Genomic DNA, 20,812 nt, shown 5'->3' with positions numbered 1-20,812 from the left:
AACAGAGCAGTTGGTTCTATAGGGTATCCTTTTTAGTAAATCCTATCCTCCTGAGGAGCTGTACCAGAAAAAGGAGACAACAGATTCCCCCCTCCTCCATGGTCAATGGCTTGGGTTAAAAATCCCAATTCATGGCAGTCATGTTTCAAACATCTCTTTGGGAAGAGGAACTCATATTAAGGGTGTGTATTAAATGCAACAACTTTTAGGAAATGTTCGAAAACACACCACACTGGGTTAGTGTCATTTACAGGTGTATTTTAAAGTTAAATGGAATAAAAATAAATTGCCTCTTAATATTCGTAAATATAGTAAGAAAGTTGAAAAAGCCTTTATTGTAACAGATTTGCAACTAGAGGAAAAGACAGGCACAAGGGAACCAGGTTGGGGAAATTCCCACTGTAAGACAAGCTGAATTGTTATCGTTAGAAGTTAGCTAGCTATCCAATTTAAGACTTTGCTAACCATTACCTTATGTTTTCCAACTTGAGCCAGCTATCTGTCCTGGGCTATAACCCCAAGCACGATGACTGAAAAGCAAGTTCCACAGTTCAACAGAACCTGCTTCTAAGCGTAATTTGGCTCAACAATGTATGACACTGAAAATGTCTGAGCAGTTAATGTGCACATTTTGCAAAACACATCCAACCCCCAGTGTTAATAAAAGTAGTACCTTGTTGTTTTACAACTCCAACAGCTGTACAATATTTACATTATCCCCACAAGTATAACTGTGCAAACTTAACTGGTTGTACATTAAGTGCTTCCTCAGAAGTTGATCTGCCAAGTTATTTATAAGCTAGCAACTTTCTTCAGAACCAGCGTGTCTTTTTAAATATGCAGTGACACTTGAATGCATCAACTGCACTCCATTTTGTTATTTCACCTCAAAGTTGCAAAAGACCAATGAACAGTTCAGTTTTTATTCATCATAATGCAAAGATAACAAAAATTTATCCACATCCATTCCAGCAGGAAATGCGATTGGTAGCTTCTTCTGCTGAAAAAGGAAAAAAACACACAACCATTTAGGCAAACAAGATCTAGGTGCTTAAAAATTGCTTAGTTCCACAGAACTCAACACAAAAACATGCTTATCTGTATAAACCAATGAGTGGGATCTCCTGTCTTTTTCAAAAGTAGCTTGTACAGTTCTTTGGGATTATGCAGGCCTACACTTATAGTATTGGGCTGCTTTCCACCCACCACTTTTTGGGCATTAAATAAATTAAAAACCAGGATCACGTCTCATCCTGTCCAAAAGGCAAAATCAACCTTTGGAACAAACCATCCCTGACCCATGACATTTAAATGTTCTGCATCAACACCTATTGAGATTCTTCCCTAATGTAATTTTGTTTACTTCTCAAGTCTATATATAAGTATATGTAGTCCAACAGTGGACATAGGCTTAAATGGTCAACTGGTAAGTGTACCAAAACTTCATAGCTATTAAAAAAATAATCATAAAGGTTGCAATACCTGCAGTCTCTTACAACTACAGCAGACCAATACAGGCTAGCTTGCAAACATTGGTTAAGCAAGCAACTGTGATTCTAAAGATTCATTAAGACAAGCTCTAAAGACGGGGAGATGTCTCCTCAGCCAAAGATTTCTTCTGAAAAGTTGTGACAAGTAAAAAATGAAGGAACCATTTCCATTAGTTTAGGAATGCCAATGTGAGCTTGAGAAAAGGCATATTGCAGGATACATTATGATGCTTCCCATTCTGGGCCATTTAGCTAGACAATGGGATTAAAAGCTGTTAACTCTTCTTCTGCCTGTAGGTGCTGTGCTGGAACAGAAACAGTACCATGCAATTATGTTTGAAAGGACTAGTTTACTTACCTTCACTTTCTTCTTTTTTATTGGCACTGTAAAGTTCTGCATATCTTTTTTACTGGCAGTCCGGGCATTCCTCTCACATTCAACCATATCTTCTGGTTTCCTTTTTTTTGCACTTCTCAAAGACCTAAACTGTTGCGTATTGTCTTTAAGAGGTGTAGTGGTACTAGTCCTTGCAATGGCTGCTCGTGAAAGTATCATTAAAGTGTGGGCAGCCATACTAACACTGTTTTCACTGCCTGTTTCACTAGCTGGGCTACAGGCTGGCAAGTCAGGAGTAGCTGGAGGGACCATGATCCGTGGTGTTGTACTGTCTTCACTATACCGTCTACACGTGGGCGTCCTTATTATATCAAAGGTATCCTCAGAGTGTCTATCGCCAGTTCCTGAAGGTGTGCGTGGTACTGGCAAATCCACATTTTCAGGAAGTTTACTAGCGGGGCTTTGCCTCTGAATGTCATGCAGCATTTCCACAGCTTGTTTAGTTAATGGACTGGTCAAACAATGGGCTTGGTTGGCAGACCTGTTTTGGTCTTTTTTTGGCTCCTTTGAAGGTAAAGCTGCTGAAATTTTGCAATTTGCATTTGGCTGCAGCCCCTGCTTTTTAGTCAGTTCCTGAGCAGAGGAGGTGTTCTTCTCATTATGAAGGCTAACGTTCTGTTGGCCGTTTGAGAGAGTCGCCACCTCCTGGTTTTTGGGGGGTTTGTCAACAGTCCTTTCCAATTCGTTCTCTTTATTTGCAGTCTGTTTTCTTAACACATCCGATGCCAATCCTGGACCTGAATGTCTCTTCTCAGATTGGGTGTCCTTTGCAGTCAAGTTTCTGCTAGTAATATCAGGCTTACATAAAATCCTAGGCAAAGTTCTCTCTCGTTCCCTCTTGCAGGACTGAGTTTTAGCAGTTGAAAGCACAGCGCTGGGAGAATTCCCAGAGCATAAAGCGTTTTCACTCCTTTCTTTCTGTGATGCTGGAATACTTCCTACTGGAGCAGCCAGAGTGTTGTCAAAGCAAAGCACTCTCCTATGGCTTTCATTCTGTTTGGAAGCGGAACTTAGGGTGTCAAGAGCAACTGTCTCCAGCTTCTTTTTCAATTCTGCACAAACATTCTTGTCTGAGTTTGCATTTCTGAATGGGGGAAAAGGGCAGGGATTATCTGACAATCCTGTTATGAAATTTCTATTTTCAATTATTTTGGTGTATTTTTAAAAGCTATTGCTAGAGGTGCTTCCTTGTCCAAATCCTAGAAAAGTTTTTCTTCTAAAGAACAAGGCCTTGAAGGCAACTAACAGGGAGAAGAGATACCCACTTTAATTTAACTACCCAATAAAGTTTCTGAACCCTCATTTAAACATTCATGTTAAAATACACATTTGCCACTATTTTAAAAACGAAATTCTTTGAACAAATGGAAAGTAACAGCTACAAGAAAGTTTAAACTCCCTATCAGTTGCTATAAGCCAAAATTTCAAAGGCTACTAAGGAACAATGTAGAAAACAGTCCAAACCACTCAAGTGAAAAAATATAATGTGTGAAGTTAGTGATCACTATTATGTTTGCTAGCAGCTCCCATGATTGCAATGCCTAAACATTATCACTCCAAATGGCAGAAATAACTATGGACTGCTCATATATTTTACCATGCAAGTGCCTTCCCAGAAATGCTGAGAACTGAGGGGAAAAAAACACATTTTATGGAATGCAACTTAACTGACCTTTGTGCATGAGAAGCGGGACGATTTATAGGCTCAGATCCACTGGGTACCAACTTTCCTAAAACATTTGTTTAAAAATCAAAATGTTAATTAAAAGAAACAAGTCTGGATTTTTTTAAAAAATTAACAGCATCTAAAGAAGCATACTCTAGGTTTCATATGGAAGAAAAAGACAAGTCAAACATTATATACAGTCTGCTACAATAGTTTCTACCTGCAGAACTGAGTATCTTGGGCTGCTGAGGAAGGAATCAGATTTGAGCTGGCAACCTATGAATTCTTCCCATGCTAGAAACAGACTTCCCTTCCTTCAGCCACATCACTAGCTCACCTGTATTTGTCTTGTTTCTTGGGATCCTCTGAGATTTGGGAGGGAGAGGTAGTTTAGGAACACCACCACCCAAAGAAGTCTGTACTGGCATGTGCAGAACCTTGGAGAAAGTGAAAGCAGCACAATGAAGGTTTCTCACAAGATTTTCCAACTCAAGAATGACAGTATGGAAATTTAGCAGCAGCGTTTTACCTGACGGGAAGGATCTGAGAATGTATGTCCATTTTGCCCCATTAAAGATACAGGAATCATTCCCACCATTCCTTGCAACACAGGTTGTACTGGAGATGCGATTATGATGGCAGAACCTGAAAATCAAAGGACTCATGTGAGCAAGCTGTTAGTACTTACTCAGAGAGTCTCTCTCACTCTCTGTGCCAATGATCCAATTTCAGAGAATGATCCAAAGGCAAATGGCACTGTTCTACCAGTAAGCCTAAGTGTGTATGACCCTGTAAGCTACCTGGAAGGCAGACTCCCTGGGAACCCTATATAAGCAGCTATAAGCTCTTTAAAGAAAGAGCAGTAAATAGCTCTAACCACATTATTGCTACTAAGCTGAGATATCTTGCTATGAAGAACACCACCCTATATATACAGCAGGTTGCAGACAGCAAGTTCTCTAAAGCAAAGGGCTAAAATAGGAATATGTTCTTCTGCATGGGAGTGACCCAGCCTTTGCTAGGTACACAGCTATAGGGAGGAAGTAATGTCTGACACGTTGCCTGCATTCACATCTATTTTAGCAACTATTTGTGTGGCAGATGAACAATAAGGCAAGAAAAGAAGCAAAGAAACCCCTGTGACTGTGTATGTGTTCCTAAGAAACCAGGCTTCTCCAATGCATTTCAATTCCAGGAAGGGCTCCTTTGTTTTGCTTTCTCCCATCTCAACATATTGGTTAGGTGCTCCAGTCTAGAGCTTTCAACAATAACTCGGGGGGGATGTGCAAGGCAACCATCAACTTAATGTCTTATGGCAGAGGTAACCAATGTAGTGCCCTCCAGATGTTGTGGACAGGAGCTCTCATCATCCATGATCACTGATCATGCAACCCAGTAGGTATCCTAAGGGTGAGGCAACTCTTAGTATACTGCTCTTAGTTCTCATTCCATTTTTAGAACAAACTTCAAGCCAGAATACAGCTTTCACTCCAGACTAGTTATGTGAGCTCCAGAAACAAATAGTGAGATCCAGAAACAAAGAAATCTCAGCCTCTAACCCAAAGGGGTAGCTTTCTTAAATCAACTTTTCTTCGTATTTGAATGCATGCGCATACCACTCAAGATCCTTGGTACTTAATTCTAAAGAAGCAAATATGTCAATTCACTTGCCACCCACTGATTTTTGACTTGTCACAAGTTAAGCACAAATTCCATAGTGCTAAATGGGTATTAAATCCATGGAATCAAGGTTTAGATATTACTGGCCACAGGAACCATTTGAAAGTAAACCATACAATGAAACTCTTCTGCTTCTGTTATGGGAAACTGGATTATTTTGAAATCAGCTGCATGATTTTTGCATCTGGTTACCATAAACACATTTTATAAGTTACCTACAAGTGAAGAGCAATGTAATATGTAAGTTCTAACTCATTTAAATAGTAAAGCAACAGACTTATGACCAAAACCAGTATAAGCTTCAGTTACGGTTTTAAACCAATAGTTACCCTGTGAAAAGTTTGGCGACATTGGTGGGTTCATGGCAAACAAGTTGCTTGTTCTAGGAGGAGTCCGTAACTGCTGTGGTGTTGGAACCTGCGATGCAAGAGATGTTGAACTGCCAGGCAACATAACCAAGTTTGAGGGAGTAACGTTTGTATTTAAAGCTGGCTCAGTCATACAGGTGGCAATATAGACACCATTGGAGTTGCTGAAAGATGTGTTTGTGGCTGGCATCAGCTGTATAAATCCCCCATCCTTGGCAACGCTGGACGTCCCAGCAATGGAAAAAACAGCACACTCCTCATTTGATATGTTGAGTGTACTCGCGACAGAGTCTTGAGGTCTGAGCACAAGAAGATTCTGTTCTACCAAAGCTGAATCTCCAGTTCTTTCAACCTCTTCCGAAGTTATGCATCTGGCTGGTTCCGTTAGCTTGGCTGCTGATTTAGCTGGCGAGGACAGGATTATAGTCGGCAAGTTTTCTCCAGCGATGCTGGAAACTGCATTGTTCAGCTCGGCATCTGCTGAAATGAATGTCTCATCGCTGATAATGATTTTTAAGGAAACTACGCTGGAGGGATCTACATCTGTGGCTTGACTACTAGAGGAAACACTGCCTGATTCTTTGTTCCCTGGACTTGATTCTCCCACTGGTTCTGGAGGAGGAGAGCAACACGCAGCAGATGTGGTGGGGTTGCTATCAGTTGATCTCTCTGAACGCCCCTCATTATCAGAAGACCGAAATAAGCTATCTGCATCTGATTTTGTGGAAGATGATGGCTCTTGCATTTCTATCTGTGAGGTTTCAGAGCCTTCCAATTTCTGGTTTTGAGGTTTTGAACAAAGTTCTTGGTGCACAGGCTGATCATCTGAACGGAGGCTGTTGGAAGTATCCACAACTTCAAGCTGGAGCTCTACAGCATTTGGATCAGATGCATTCGCTACAAATGCTGCAGCAGAATCAGACTCAATTTTATCCTGGTTTTGACAATCAGAGGCAGCATGACTATCTGGGTTTTGCTGGCCAGGTACAGGAAGTTCAGCTGGCTGTCCCATTATGTGCTCTAGATTTTTATTTGTTTCTGCTGAATGGCTAGAGTTGGCTGCAATAGTTCCTTTCAGCATTTCATTTCGGGCAGCTCTCAGAGGGGATAGCAATTTTGCATTTGTCCTTTCCGCTAGTATATTATTAGACAATGAACAACTCTCTGCTCCTCCAGACAGTGAGATATGCATCACACCCAACTGATCATACTGCAAATGAGGCAAGTTTTGAAGATCTTGACATAAGAGGTCTTTATCAGTTCTACCGTCTCTCTCTGCTGTTCCTTGTTTGCTGCAAGAGCCTACACTGTGTCCACTGAACTCTGGGTCAGAGACATGATTCTGCTCAGATTCAAAGACTGTATTGTGCTTGGTTCTTTGGCTAGCCATTCCCATTTCTACAGGGTCACTTTCACTCCTCACTTTAGAGTCCCTGGGAAATTTTTCAACTCCTACATTTTGCATCTCCAGGTGTTCTTCCAAGGTGACTTCACTACCACTGCAACCAGTCTTTGGAACATGTGCTTCTTTTGAATGCTCTTCTGTGTATGACAGAGTTACTTGGGAATTATCACCTGCAACAGATCAACATAGTTTCACTACAATCTAGTGTTGTAGGACACCCCATGCCAGAATAATGTTACAAAAATAGATTACACCACTTTTGTGTAAAACACATGGAGATACTAAAAAAATTGCACTGGCCTCTTAAGAACCATGTCATTGTTTTGCCCTCCCTTTATCCAGGGAGGACCATTATCCACATCTGAAACTCTCCCCTTTAGCCACCCTTCTATGTACAGATGAGTATTTTATTAGAAAATATTTGATTGTTGTGTCTTAAGTGATTGGAAGTCGTTTAAAATATAATAAGCATAAGTTCAAGGAGTAATAGAACCATCTGGTTTTAAAGTTTCTCATCTAATTTCTCAGTGCAGTAGTAATGGTAGTTATTGTTTGGGGTGGCTATTATTGTTTGGGGATATCTTGCACTCCGAATTTACAAAGCTGTATTTAATGGATTCAAGTTATAAGAAAGGAGATTTCAACTAAAGAACTTTCTGACAGTAAGAGATGTTTAACCATGGAAGAGACTCCCTCAAGAGGTGGTGGACTCCACTTCCTCGGAGATTTTTAAGCAGAGGTTGGATGGTCATCAGTCATGTATGATCTAGTTGGGATTCCTGCATTGCAGGGGGTTGGACTAGATGACCCTAAGGCTCCCTTCCAACTCTATGCTTCTATGATAACAGCTATGAAGCTGATTTTGTCTAATATAATATATGAGTCTAGTTTAAAGACAGGGAAACAATTTGTAATCCATTTACATTATCATAGTACTATGAAGGTCGTCAGCTTCACTGAAATCCATGGTGCTACAAAAATATATGGGACGTAACACACACAAGTGCCATATGAAATAAGTTCATTAAGCCCACCCTGGTCTTTCGCCTCCAAGAAAGGTAAATTCTAGAAACAGGTTAGAACTCCTCCACCTCTATTTTCACTCATTCAGGCTGTAGCATTGCTTTACCACTTACGTATCTCACAAAGAGCATGACGGGACTCCATCCACGACCCATGGGGTGCTGGAGAAAGACTTATTGGGCTGAAAGAGAGATGGCTATAGTGGAACTAGCATACTTTCTAAACTAAAGAGTGGACTGGACTCTGCACATCACAATGTAGGACCTGTGGTCTGAATAATCTCCACATTGCTGGTAATGGTTTGCAGCATATAGAAACTAATTAAGGCTAGTGTTGGGGAGTTACTTTAGCACATGCTCTTAAATCTAGTTTTGTGCTACTGACTTGTAATCAGAATGTAATCAGAATGGCATTTGAGCTCCAAAGCCAACAGTTGGCATTAGCTGTCATTCTAAGCTGATTTACGGAAAGGAGAGAAGGGGACAAAGTTACCTTGGTTAGAAGTCAAAGCAGCTGTTATCATTAGGCTATATAAAGAACAACAAGGCTCACCTTTTCAAAAGAAGACTGAAGTCTCAAAGAAACTCAAATGTCAATTAAGCAACTTGCAGCCCAGCCCTTTGGATGTTTATCTAGAAGTTAGTCCCATCCATTTCAATAGGATTCACTTCCTACTTTGTGTACACAGGACTGCAGTAACAGTAATTTTAACATGTCCACAATTGCACATCTCAAATCTCCCAGTCTTTAATAATGTTTTATCATTTGTGCAGGGTTAACAATTAACATTCTAGGCCCTGGAACAAAAGGACATTCTACAAGTATTGAAGATAACTGGAAAGCTTTGAAGAAGTGCTTACTGATTTCCTTTGTTGCAATAAAACTTTCAAGTGCTCCTAGGCTTTCTTCGTCCACTAAGATTGCATTCTCTAGTCCCCCATTCTGAGTGGAAATACTGTGAGAAGCATTTCTTCCACCCTTAGCTTTACCTGTTTTAAAAGAAATGGAAAAATAAACTGGAAGAGTACTAATATTTGATTCAATGCACAAATTATAACTAACATATATTCCTTAATCAGGTCTGTTTTTCTGTTTCCACTAAATCAATCATCCATAAAAGTATTTTGGGCAATCGTGGAAGAGCAAAAGTTATAAATATTGATTCCAAATATTTGTACTACTTGACATTTAACAAACTAGATATGAACTGTAGACCACACATTTAGGGAGTCCTCTGTGAGCATGTGTGGCACTTGGTGTGCATCAGTTACAGACAGCTACATAAATGCTGAAGTGCTAGACCCATAAATACTTTACAACAATATGAGGCATAATATGCCAAGTTCCTACAAAACTCTTAAGTGGTGATAACTGACTTCTCAACATATGAAATTGGCCAGAACATAGGACTGTAGCCAATGCTCGCTCTACTCAGAATAGACCCACTGAAATTAAACCAGACCACCCCTTACCCTTTCATTGCAAAGTATTCAAAGTGATAACTAACCCGCACCAAAATCAAATATATCGAAGAGTCCTTGAAATGCTGGATCTGACTCTGTTTGCTCCAGAATCTCCTGGATGGCTTCTTCGGTCATGTGAATCTCACCCTGCTATGTAGGTGATATAAAAATAATCCACAAATAAGTTGGAAGATGTAAACTGTTCTCTCTAGATGTAAAATGTATGTTGAAAGGTAACATAGGAAGAAAACCTTCTTGAAAAATCAGAAGGAATTTATAAAATAAACCAGACCTCAATGGTAGAAGCTGAAGTGACACCAACCATCTTGACTGAACTTGTTTCTACTATAGTTCCAAAAGGTGTCAAGGGAAATATATACACATAAATTGGGATCAGCAACAAATCAGTAGTGCAGAATACTCCCAATTCAGGGTTCTACCCAGCCAGCCATACTCTTTCCCTGGGTACTCCATTCCCATCTGCCCCACTCTTAAATATAGTTTCCCCATTCACTCTGCCTCAACTGATAGCCAGCAAGCTCTCTGTGCCCTCAAAGAATGCTCAGTCCTCACTGGGCTCTTCTTCCCCAAGTTTTTCAATTTTTGGAAACCATGGAGTTTCTCTAAGCCCATAGATATTGCCCCATATGTGTGCAGATGGTAGTGTTTTGGCTACAAACATATCCATATTCAGACAATCAAGCTTGCTATTAGTGCACAAGATTCGTATGCTAGACTGCTTAACTGTCCTTTGTGTTATTTCCCTTTAAGATGGTTCTGAAACTTCAGTCAGTACAAAATACAGTGGCTCAGTAGTTGGAAACGTTGTATAAAAATATTTGAAATAAGTTTCATTACAAAACTACATCAACCTCAGTTTCTGTATCTGACATTAGTCATACTGAGTAGGACAGCTGAAATTAATGTGTATTACTAATTTATAGGCATTAATTTCAAACAGTCTACTCTTGAGTAGAATGTAGTTGGGTACCACTCAGTTTGTAAATAAAATTCACTTAACAGATCATGTAGACCAGGCATCCCCAACCTTTGGCCCTCCAGATGTTTTGGCCTACAACTCCCATGATCCCTAGCCAACAGGACCAATGGTCAGGGATGATGGGAATTGTAGTCCACAACATCTGGAGGGCCAAAGGTTGGGGATGCCTGGTGTAGACATAGCAACCAAAACCATGATTTTAAGCACAACCAAGAACTTCTTTAGGAGAAGTCCTACTGATTGATAGTCACAAAGGATGGTAACTGTGCTATTGTACAGCTCTCATTAATTTCAATAAGGTTCAGGGTAATAATATTTCCAGTTAACTGTGCCTCAGTTACTTGTAAGGTCTGCACAACTTGCAAGCCACCAAGGTGAAATGCGGAGCATCAGCAACATACTGTGGCCTGCTTTGGCCTTTGCAGTCCCATGAAGACAGCAAAAGAAAGTGGTTTATCAAGCACTGATGGCTGTCATACACAGCTGGTGGTCTGCAGCTTGGCTAAGTGAGTGACAAGTAATGCAGTCTGCTTTAAAGGAAGAAATGTGGGCTGATTCTTTAACTATTTGGTGTGCTTTTTCACTTACAAATGCATGTCAGGCATCAAATACATTTTATATATGAGTGTGCACTAGTTCTTGGAAACTTACCTGAAGACCAAGGAATTCATCAATTGAGGACTCTTGTATTGTTGGGCCACTGTCTGCCTGTTTTGCTGTCTGAGAAATATTGCCATCACTGGAACAGACAGTTACAAATAATTAGCAGGCTTCCAAAATAATTTACAGATTTGGAACAGGAGGTGTCAAGAAGGTTCTTTTACCTGCCCAAGAATTTGTTAATGTTTTCAGCTAGCTTCTCCTGAAGACATTTGTTGCTCAGAATTTTCTCTCTGGCATTTTCAATAATCATTTGCTAGAAAACAAATTTGAAGCAGTCCAAAATTACTAAAGAAGAAAAACTGATTCTACCAGCACTATTAAGTAACACCCCACCCCCTTATCCAGAGGTGCCTCCTTCACTGAATGTTTTTAAACAGAGGTGGGATGGCTATCTGTCATGGATACTTTAGTTAAAATTCCTGCATTGCAGGGAGTTGGACTAGATAATGCTCGGGGTCTTTATGATTCTTTTAGTATACCAATTCTAAATTGCTCTCACGTCTCCAAACCAATCTTAAGAGAAGCAAGATTTAAGTCCTATTTATACTTTATATACTATTATATACTTTATGCACATTTATTATATGTATTCAGGGCCAGCCTACCCATGAGGCAAGGTAAGGTGACCGCCTCAGGCAGCAGGGTCCACTGGAACAGCAGATCCCGATGTCAATCTTTCTTCCACCCCTTGTTCCTGATATAATTCTTCCCTGATCTCTTCTTCTCTGGTGAGGAGGGAGGTACAATTTTGGTGTCTGCCTCAGGTGCCAAAATCTCTTGGGCTGGCCCTTATACATTCATATGTGTGTACAGACATAGAGACTACATGTCATACATCTAAACCTTTCTGGATTAAATTTAAAAGTTGGCCCAGAAACACCATTATAAGCTATACCAAAAAGGGACACACTCTGGAAAGTCTTTAAAAATGCCTTATTACCTGAATTTTTCATAGCAATAAATGAAGCTGGAATTGCAATAACAAACTGCAAGGGTGTGGGGAAGGAGAAAGAAAAGGCGAGTAGAAAAACGAAAGTAAATGCTGTTCTGCAGTTTTTTTTTAAAGGCTTACTGGAAGGTCACCCTCTATAAGTTCTAGCTGTTCACTTCCTTCTTCCATGGGTGAGCTTTCTTCTTCCACCATTGCAGTGTCCCGTAAATCACAATTGGATAATTGTGATCCCGATGATACAATGCTTTTTTTCTTCTGGAAGTCACTGAAGTATTTCAGAAGTTTAAAGAAATGAGAAAGGCATAAATTTAGGAAATTTACTGCAACTCATGTTGTAAATCTTATCTATTCATTCCATTGAGTTCAATGGGGCTTACTCCCAGGTACGTGAGCACAACTATGTAGCCCTGTGGTTGAGGGCAGAAATGAGGGAAGTGACTTCAAATGAATTCATACAGAAGGGAATAGTAAAAAGGAGCAGGGTGAATACACTGTTGTAAATAGAGGATTAGGTGCCCTTCAAAACATAAACAAGATTCATAAATTATAAAGCACATTAGCCAAAAATTAGCAGTTACCCTTTTCTTTTTCCGGGAGACACCATGCTCGAGTGAAGCTTCCGTTCTTGGGGTGCAGAAACCAAGTTTGCAGTGTCTCCTGCTTTAAAAAGAAAGATTTTTTAGGCTACCAAACATTTTCTGTTGCCAATAGGAAAGGCAATGACAAATGACAACAGGCAATTGAAATACGGTAGACATTTCCCTCTTCTCTCTTTTTAAACAAAATATTTTCCCCATTTTATTTCTTTCTCATCCTCCACATGTGTTTCAAGGCAATTTACAGAAACAATACCTGAAAAGGTTTTTTAAGCAGTACAAAAAACAAGTAAAGATGGGTTTTAAAACTATTGATAATGAACACCTAAGACAGACCTTTTCATCTGAGTGGAAAAGCTTGTTGAAACAAAAATATATTTAACTGATCAGCAAGTACAAGCAGTGGGTGCCTGTCTTATCTCAGCAGCAATGGTATTCCACACAACAAAGGAGCAGCTGCACTGAAAACCCTGCTAGGGGTTACTGTGGAGTGGGATTCAGTTATTTTAGGAATGTCAAGGAGAAACTCTCACGTAGAAGAACACAGTGATCTACTGGGTGTAAAATCAATAAGATGATCTCTCAAATAACCAGGTCATGAGGATGTTTTGTTGTGTTTTCAGGGAAAACTATAGATTCTAACACATTTCCCAGGTTTAGTGTCAGAAAGCCAGTTTCATTGCTTTCAGTTCACCTGGCTCTTTCAGCATATCCATTCTAACCACTCTCTCACAAACATACACAAATGGAAAACAAAGGACTAGTAACAATTGGGGGGCAAAGGAGGAACAACCCAGGGTGGAGGAGCAGGAAAAAAAAATCAAAGCCCTGCCAGGTTCACACTGCTAGAGTAGAAAGTGGGGTGGGGTGGCTGTATTGTTTTTAAATGGTTTTCTTTTCCACTGGTCTCAACGAAAAAGAAAAGAAGTATGCTAGCTTATAGGGATAATGCGTATCCTCCGATTCATCCCCAGAAGACATCTTTTTTGTCTTCTTCATTGTTGGGACAGGAATAGTTGCAGAGGTTTCTGCAACTGATAGGAGAACTCCTCTTTAGGCAGAACCTCCTGCTTCACCTGACAGGTATCTGAAAGTGGGGAGGGAGATCTGCTAAACCAGAGGTGGGGAGCCATTTTCAAGGCCATGTTCCCTTCTGGGCAACATTCAGGTGGCCACATTTCAGTATTGGGCAGGGCCAGAGGCAAAAGTAAGTGGAGCAACACATGTGAATTTTATTCCTTTGTACAGTAAGCTAGTTTCTTCACACTCACACATCCCTCTCTATCTTCCATCTAGATAAACTAAAGACATTAGCAGAGTTCAAGGACCTATTCCAGACAGGAATAAACACCTAAAGAGGCTGTGAAGCTGGGTTGTGGATCAGGATGGTGTGTGGATTGGGGAGAGTCCCATAGGCCAGATAGGGAGGCCTGGAGGTCAAGCGTGAGGTTCCCTAACACTGTGCTAAACTGTGCAACCACTGGGACACCCTCCCAAGGACCACAGAATTGAGTATTCAAACTTACTGTTAATATTGCTTTCTTGTACTTGGAACTGGGGTGCCGATGAAGAACCTGATCTTGTCTGGGCCATAACTGGGATTACAGTTGGTTTAAGAATAACTTGTGTGGCTGCCATTGGAGCAGAGGTCAATTGTCCTGGCTGGTGAGCTACAGAGGACCCTGAATTTGAGGGAAGTGATTGTGGAATACATCTCTGCTTTTTCATATCTGCAATTGCACTTCTTGTGCGGCCTAGAAAAAGACATAAAAGGAGATAGGAGCCCATCTCAACAGACTGTTAGTTTCTTAAGCTGTGCCTTTACTACTTTGAGAGCTGAATTGTGGCACTGCAGTAAAACCAAATGTTCCTTCACCCCTGAAGTAATTTTGAACCAAATCAGGAATGCAGTTCGTTTTGTTGCTAAATAGATTTGGTGTCAACTACTGAAAGAGGCAGCCAGCTGCTTGCTGGCACTACTATGGAATCACACACAAGATTCAGGAGTGTTGACACATGCTACAAGAGAAAAGAGTTTGTCCACATTCCAGGATTATGGAGTCCAAGAGCTGATTTAAACGGCAGAAATAACACATGGTATTTTCCTGGATCACTTCCAGATCAGGACAACTGTTGTTTCCCTACTTCCAATCACTCTGAACTAGTACAGTGACAAGCTGAACTTGCCAGTCTGTTGGGTGGGTGATGAAGAAAACAAAACTCTCAATGCTTACTTCAGAGATACAAGATAAAGGATTTCCAGCTTTAATACACCACGAAAATATTAAGCTCTGCCTCTATGGGCCAAATCCATCACATTTACACTCTCAAATGTTAACAGTTCTACTATAAATATTTCAGAAAATTTCTTATTACAATAAGATTGCAATTCTAATTATACTATGATGTACAAGTCATACTGAAATGAATTCGACTGATTTCCAGTCGATTTCCTCTTGGACTGGGAAAAGTTTAAAGGTTTTAGAGGGGGGAATTCAGATTACATAAAATTGATGTTTTCTGATACATACCCCGTTGATGAGCACAAAATGCACCAGAATTCTGCATGCTCCTGCAACAATCAAATTGCCAAGTGAAATTAGAATTCAATATACAAGTGTAAGGGAAACTTGGCTTCATATGGACTAGTGAGACAATAGTTACATGGACATTTAGATTAGGGATTAAAGCAACGGGGGGTGGGGATCAAAATTAAACATAATTAAAATTTTGTTATCAGTAACATATTTCTATGGCAAGATGAACAATTTTCAAATACATCATCACCCTGATTAACATTTTTGTAGTAAATAAGCTTGGTTTTATTTTGGAAGTGTTATATATGTGCTTTGGGGTTGGTTGGTTGCAGAAGTGGCTGCTTACAGAGTTTGGGGTGGGTGGTGGTTGATACCCCCCACCGGTGCAAATTCCATTGTGCAACCAGTAGCTGCAAATCATTGGGCCGACCACAAAGCACTTTAGGAGTTCCCACCAACCCCCTATTTGAATTCAGCCAATCTGGCTGGGCCTGCAGGGTAGGGCTTTGGGAGCGGACCTGACTGCAGCAGTTTTCACTGTGGTCCGCTCCCAGCCCATAAAAGGCGGCTGGAGCTTTCCTTGGCACCACTTTTATTATCCTGATCAGACAAAGCTTTAAAACATCAACATGCTACGTCTAATAACTTACAAGCATCAGTGAGATAAAATCAGTACGAAAACACCAAGACGTCACCAAAATGCAACCGTAGTAAGCATATAGGAGGAATGTAGCCCTATAATAAGATGACAAAGGTTCCCTGTGACATGCAGACTAGTATTTGCTTTGAATACGAATTACCTGATTTGAGAAAGTGTGTAGTCCAACTTCTTCCATAAAGATGACATCATTGCTGGAACATCATTTGTTCCTTCTTTAAATAAACACATCAGACAAAACTTGTGTCAAATGTGAAAAGGAATGGTTGATCTATGAATCAACTGGAAAAACTACACAATAAAGAGATCATGATTCTAATTTCTTTAAAAATGGCGCTGCTGCTTTAGCATAAAGAGGATCATTTTTGGAGTCTAGATGTACAAGTGGGGTATATAAGAAAATGTCACACTGTTGAAAAATTCTGCTAAGGGTTCTAGCCAGCCATGCAAACTTCAAGTATATTCTATTCCATTCCCCCTTTCCCCCAGCAACAACCACTCAGCTCTGACTCTGCTCAGTCCCCACTGGGCTAGTTTTGTTTTTCCTCTTCCTTTGCAGTTTCTTGGTCCCTTCTTTCTGCTGTTGAGTGGCTGGCTGGTGTTAAGTTTTTTGTCTATTGCTCCTGCTCTTTTGTTTTCATTGGTGACTTTTTTTTTAAATTCTAAACTAATTTTAAGCCACCTTGAATTTATTTTATTTAAAAAGATAATTGTGTTTAATAATTTATGTACTCTGTCCTGACGTTACCGAGTAGAGTGTGGATTATAAATCTAAATAAAACATATTGCACAATATACCCCCCACTAATGGAGAAAATAGCCAAATCTATAACTTGTATCTTCCAGTCCCAACACCCCTTCTTACCTTTCGATTTCATTGTGATATACTCATTCAGGATGGTGATTAAGTTTTTCCCAAAGAGAGACTAAAGAAAAAAAAGGAAAAGAACAGCATTCAACTACACAACTTCCAGCAACAACATACTGGAACTGTCTTGACTATCCAAAGCACAATGGTTATGGACGCCATTTGGACTCAAGCAAGCAATTTTCCTGTGGACTCCAAAGCTCACCATGCAGTGGAGGGGTATTTATTGTTAGATAAATGATTTGCAGTTATGGGACTGTTGTCTTTCACATGACGGTATATGTTTTGACTCCACAGAGTGGGAAGCGACAGAGACAGGATGTTTGTGTTACTGTATTCTGTGAAGTGTGACTGTTGTCCTTTGTTCTTTCTCTTTGCTGTCTGATGCTAGAGAGAGAGGGAGCCATGTTGCAGTGCTCCGTGTGTGTTTATATGTAAATAAAGTAGATTAGCCAACATGCTGAGTTGCTGGGGTCTGTCATGTGAACTGTGCAGGCTCTGCAGATCCCTAAGTGTGCTGGTGTCTGTTGGCATCAGTCACTGTGATGTTTGGGCAGAAGAAAGCTTTTGAAGCTCCCGAATGATCGACCAGGAGGGAGGGAACATGCCAGTCAGGCATGTGTTTCTACCTGGGTCCTACTCGAGTGTAGGCTGAGCTCCTAACATTTATTACCTGAATCAACCTTAAGTTGAAATATTCATTATGCAGAACTATCTTGGAAAGTAGAAAGCTCAGGGGCTGATCAAAATGTACAGCCACCTTTCTCACAAATATGTACTCACCAGTAAACAAGCTGGAACAAAGCCTTCCCCAGTACAGTGCTCTGCGTATTCTTTTAAATCTGAGCTTTCTAGTATAAATGCCCGACATGTGGCTAAAAGCTTTTCTTGTTGTAAATAACCTGTAACAGACAAAATATTTTCTGACCCTTTGTGCCAATATGAACAAGGAAAGAAGTTAAAGCCAATGATATTATACTTAAACTCATATATTTATCATGAGTTTTAAAAATGATCATTCCACTGTGAAAAGGAGTCTAGCCTGGTTTATATGGAATGTTCTCACACTTACTTGCGAGAAAATCTCATTGAATACAGTGGGACTTTTTTCTGAGCAGATAAATTTAGGATTGCCGCATTACGATACCATTTCAAAACCAGCAACAACAGCAGCTAGAAACACTTTCTGAAGAAAGCCAATAAATATTTTCAGAAATTCAGTGATTTAAAGTTCAGAGTTATAAAATACCATATTTACTTGAATGTAATCTGCACGTTTTTTTGCCAAATCACTTCACGAAAATTAGGGAGCACATTAGATTTGATGGCGCCAGCAAATCCTTTTTTGGTTTCAAGGTTTCAAAAATTGAGGTGCGCAATAGATTCACATAAATATGGTATGAACGAGGATGCAACCCATGATAAGACTGATAATATATATATTTATATTGCTATCTGTGCCTTTATTACCAAACTGGAAACATGAACCATGTACCAAAGAAACAGCGTGGACATTGCTTTTCCTGTTGTTCTGTTTATGCACGGTGGTGGTGGGAACAAATATGTGCAGCTCCACTTTACATCTGATCCACTTGGCAGCCACACACAAACATAACATTTGAATGTATACACATAAAAGGATACGTTTAAACACATGTGGCCTGAAATGATACACAACTTACAATGTGGAAAACAACCATGTGATGCCAGCCCATTATGCACCTTATGTAGGTGTCTGGTGATGTTGAAGATGGGACACATGCAACTCGTGGGTAGCAAAGCATGATTTCACTCAAGCAAACACAGGTGGGTGGACAAGGAGAAGATTGATCCCAATCTGCATCAAAGCTTGGTTTGTAGTGGGGAACCCTAATTACAATGCAATGCATTCAAGATTTAGGATTTGACAAAACCACAACTCCTCTTTGGGGTGATGTGAAATCTATAGCAAGATGCGTGCAAGTGCTCCCTTACTGAGAGCAATTGTGACTTTTTCCTGTGTTTTTGTCTTCATGTGGACTTCAGAGAATCACTCTGTATGGTATGATGAAAGAAAACAAAACCATCTGCTATTAAACAATTATGTAAATAGCTTTGTCTATTTTTAATAATTAAATTTAAATTTAATGGGAATATAAACAAGAATTTAACTGACAACAAAGTTAATAGCAGCTGGTTATATTTTCTTGTTTGTAAAAACTACTGATAGCAGTTCCTCTCTTGCTTGCTATAAATTGAATTTATGCAAATAAAATAGCCTCCCCCCCTTATGAGCAATAGCAGTTGGTGGAGCGGCACACATAGTGCAACACTGCTCATCTGCCTGCATCACTGCCAGTTCCTGAGAGGAAGAGGATTCCAGCTAAAGAAAGGCGATTCCAACTAAGCACCAGGAAGAACTTTCTGGTGGTTAGAGCTGTTCAAAAGTGGAACAGACTCTCTTGGAAGATGGTGCACCCGCTTTCCTTGGAGGTTTTTAAGCAGAGGTTGGATGGCCATCTGTCATGGAAGCTTTAGATGAGATTCCTGCATTGCACCCATTGGACTTGTTGATCCTCAGCATTTCTTTCAACTTTACAATTCAATGATTCAACTCCCTTCTCCCGGAACATTAAATCCAGGGTGCCACTGCAATTCTACTCATGCTTGCTAGGAAGTAAGTTCCACCTTATTTGGTGGAGCATTTGCATCTTATTCAGTTGAGTATTTCCAGCTAACCATGCATAAGATTGTAGTCCAGTTTGGATGGGAGCAGCCCTTGTACACGTATATATAAGAATAAAGGTAAAGGTACCCCTGACCATTAGGTCCAGTCGCGGATGACTCTGGGGTTGCGGAACTCATCTCGCTCTATAGGCTGAGGGAGCCAGCGTTTGTCTACAGACAGCTCCCGGGTCATGTGGCCAGCATGACTAAGCTTCTGGCGAACCAGAGCAGCGCACGGAAATACTGTTTACCTTCCTGCCGGAGCGGTGCCTATTTATCTACTTGCAGTGCTTTCAAAGTGCTAGGTTGGCAGGAGGTGGGACCGAGCAACGGGAGCTCACCCCGTTGCGGGGATTCTAACTGCCGACCTTCTGATCAGCAAGCCCTAGGCTCACAATGCTGTGCATAGACTGACATTTCACTTATGACAGCTACAAAGAACCACAGAGTAGGAAAAGCCAAAACAGCAAGCTACAAAAATCACCCTTCTTCCTTCTCTCCCCACAACACACATACAGCCATCTTGTGATTCTAAGCCATTTTGGGAGCCATGTTAGCAAGAAAAGAAAGGGGGGAATAAAAGGTGGGCGGCTGGGAGAGCATCATATATATATATATGTAACAAAGTAATAAGCACCTCCTTAGCCCCTGATCCCAGTGGAAGAAGACGGGCTACGGTGGAGTAAAGCAATAAACAAAATTAACCGCGCTTTAGCTTTTAGATCCGCGGAGGACGGCGAGGGTGAATTACAAAAATAACGATCGACAATATTTCTGCTTTTAGGGCAGGCTATGGAACAGTAAATAAAGAACAGCAATATGCAAAGGAGAGGGAGCAAAGCTTTTCACAAGATAACACAACAGTGTGGCGGCAGGGGCGATGAATTAGGAGTTGGGGGTCGCGGGCGTGTCCCTCTTCTGCTTTGGAAACAGATGCGAGGGGCGCCCTTGGCCTGCCCTTCTCGGAGGCCCCCAGAAACACACACAGACACACGGCGGGTCCAGGAGCAAAAAGAAGGGCCCGTTTTCCCCGGAAGCCCCCTCAGGAGAGGAACCCTTCGCTCGCGCTTACCTAGCACCAGGCGGGCCACGTCGGACGGCAGTAACATGGTGAGGGGGGCTGAGGGAGGGACGGGGAGGGGTCCGCACCCTTCCCGCCCCAGCGGGGCAGCGGCGGCAGCAACTCCCAGAAAAGGCGGTTATCCGCGCTCCCCTTTCTCTCCGCGCCCAAAAACCTCTCCACAACAGCATCAGCAGCCGTCAGCCTCCGTCCCGCCCACCGACTTCCGGCAGCAGGAGAGAAAACAGGAGCTTTTCCGCTTCCGGCGGCGGCGGGGGTA

The 20,812-nt window shown here is 41.0% G+C and overlaps 1 protein-coding gene across 5 annotated transcripts; it reads right to left on the bottom strand.

Moving 5' to 3' along the window:
• Positions 1-307: 307 nt before the first annotated feature.
• NPAT (nuclear protein, coactivator of histone transcription) lies at positions 308-20,755 on the bottom strand. 5 transcript variants are annotated; one of them, XM_081909556.1, is made up of 18 exons: positions 20,545-20,755; positions 17,550-17,668; positions 16,764-16,824; positions 16,041-16,113; positions 15,235-15,275; positions 14,230-14,457; positions 12,686-12,767; positions 12,228-12,372; positions 11,317-11,408; positions 11,144-11,231; positions 9,537-9,642; positions 8,890-9,018; positions 5,563-7,176; positions 4,083-4,198; positions 3,891-3,990; positions 3,560-3,617; positions 1,849-2,971; positions 308-1,000 (listed from the first exon to the last, which is right to left on the bottom strand). In XM_081909556.1, the coding sequence occupies exons 1-18, from the start codon at positions 20,579-20,581 to the stop codon at positions 923-925; spliced, it is 4,290 nt and encodes a 1,429-aa protein (XP_081765682.1). In that variant the 5' UTR covers positions 20,582-20,755; the 3' UTR covers positions 308-922. The 5 variants fall into 5 exon arrangements, with proteins under 5 accessions (XP_081765682.1, XP_081765684.1, XP_081765685.1 ...); XM_081909558.1 differs by having other exon boundaries at positions 308-997; XM_081909559.1 differs by having other exon boundaries at positions 9,543-9,642.
• Between the last annotated feature and the right edge of the window lie 57 nt (positions 20,756-20,812).

This window comes from Podarcis melisellensis (genome assembly GCF_964234715.1).
Source record: "Podarcis melisellensis genome assembly, chromosome: 4".
Lineage (NCBI taxonomy): Eukaryota > Metazoa > Chordata > Lepidosauria > Squamata > Lacertidae > Podarcis > Podarcis melisellensis.
Note: the sequence above shows the minus strand (reverse complement) of the source record. Positions and strands in the feature narration are given on the sequence as shown.

Coding starts and splice junctions, on each gene's coding strand:
- NPAT (XM_081909556.1), bottom strand. CDS start 20,581: ATGTTACTGCCGTCCGACGTGGCCCGCCTGGTGCTAG. Junction 16,825..17,549: donor TTGTTCCAGCTTGTTTACTG/GTGAGTACATAT, acceptor TTTTTTCTTTAG/TCTCTCTTTGGGAAAAACTT. Junction 11,232..11,316: donor ATTAACAAATTCTTGGGCAG/GTAAAAGAACCT, acceptor TGTCTGTTCCAG/TGATGGCAATATTTCTCAGA.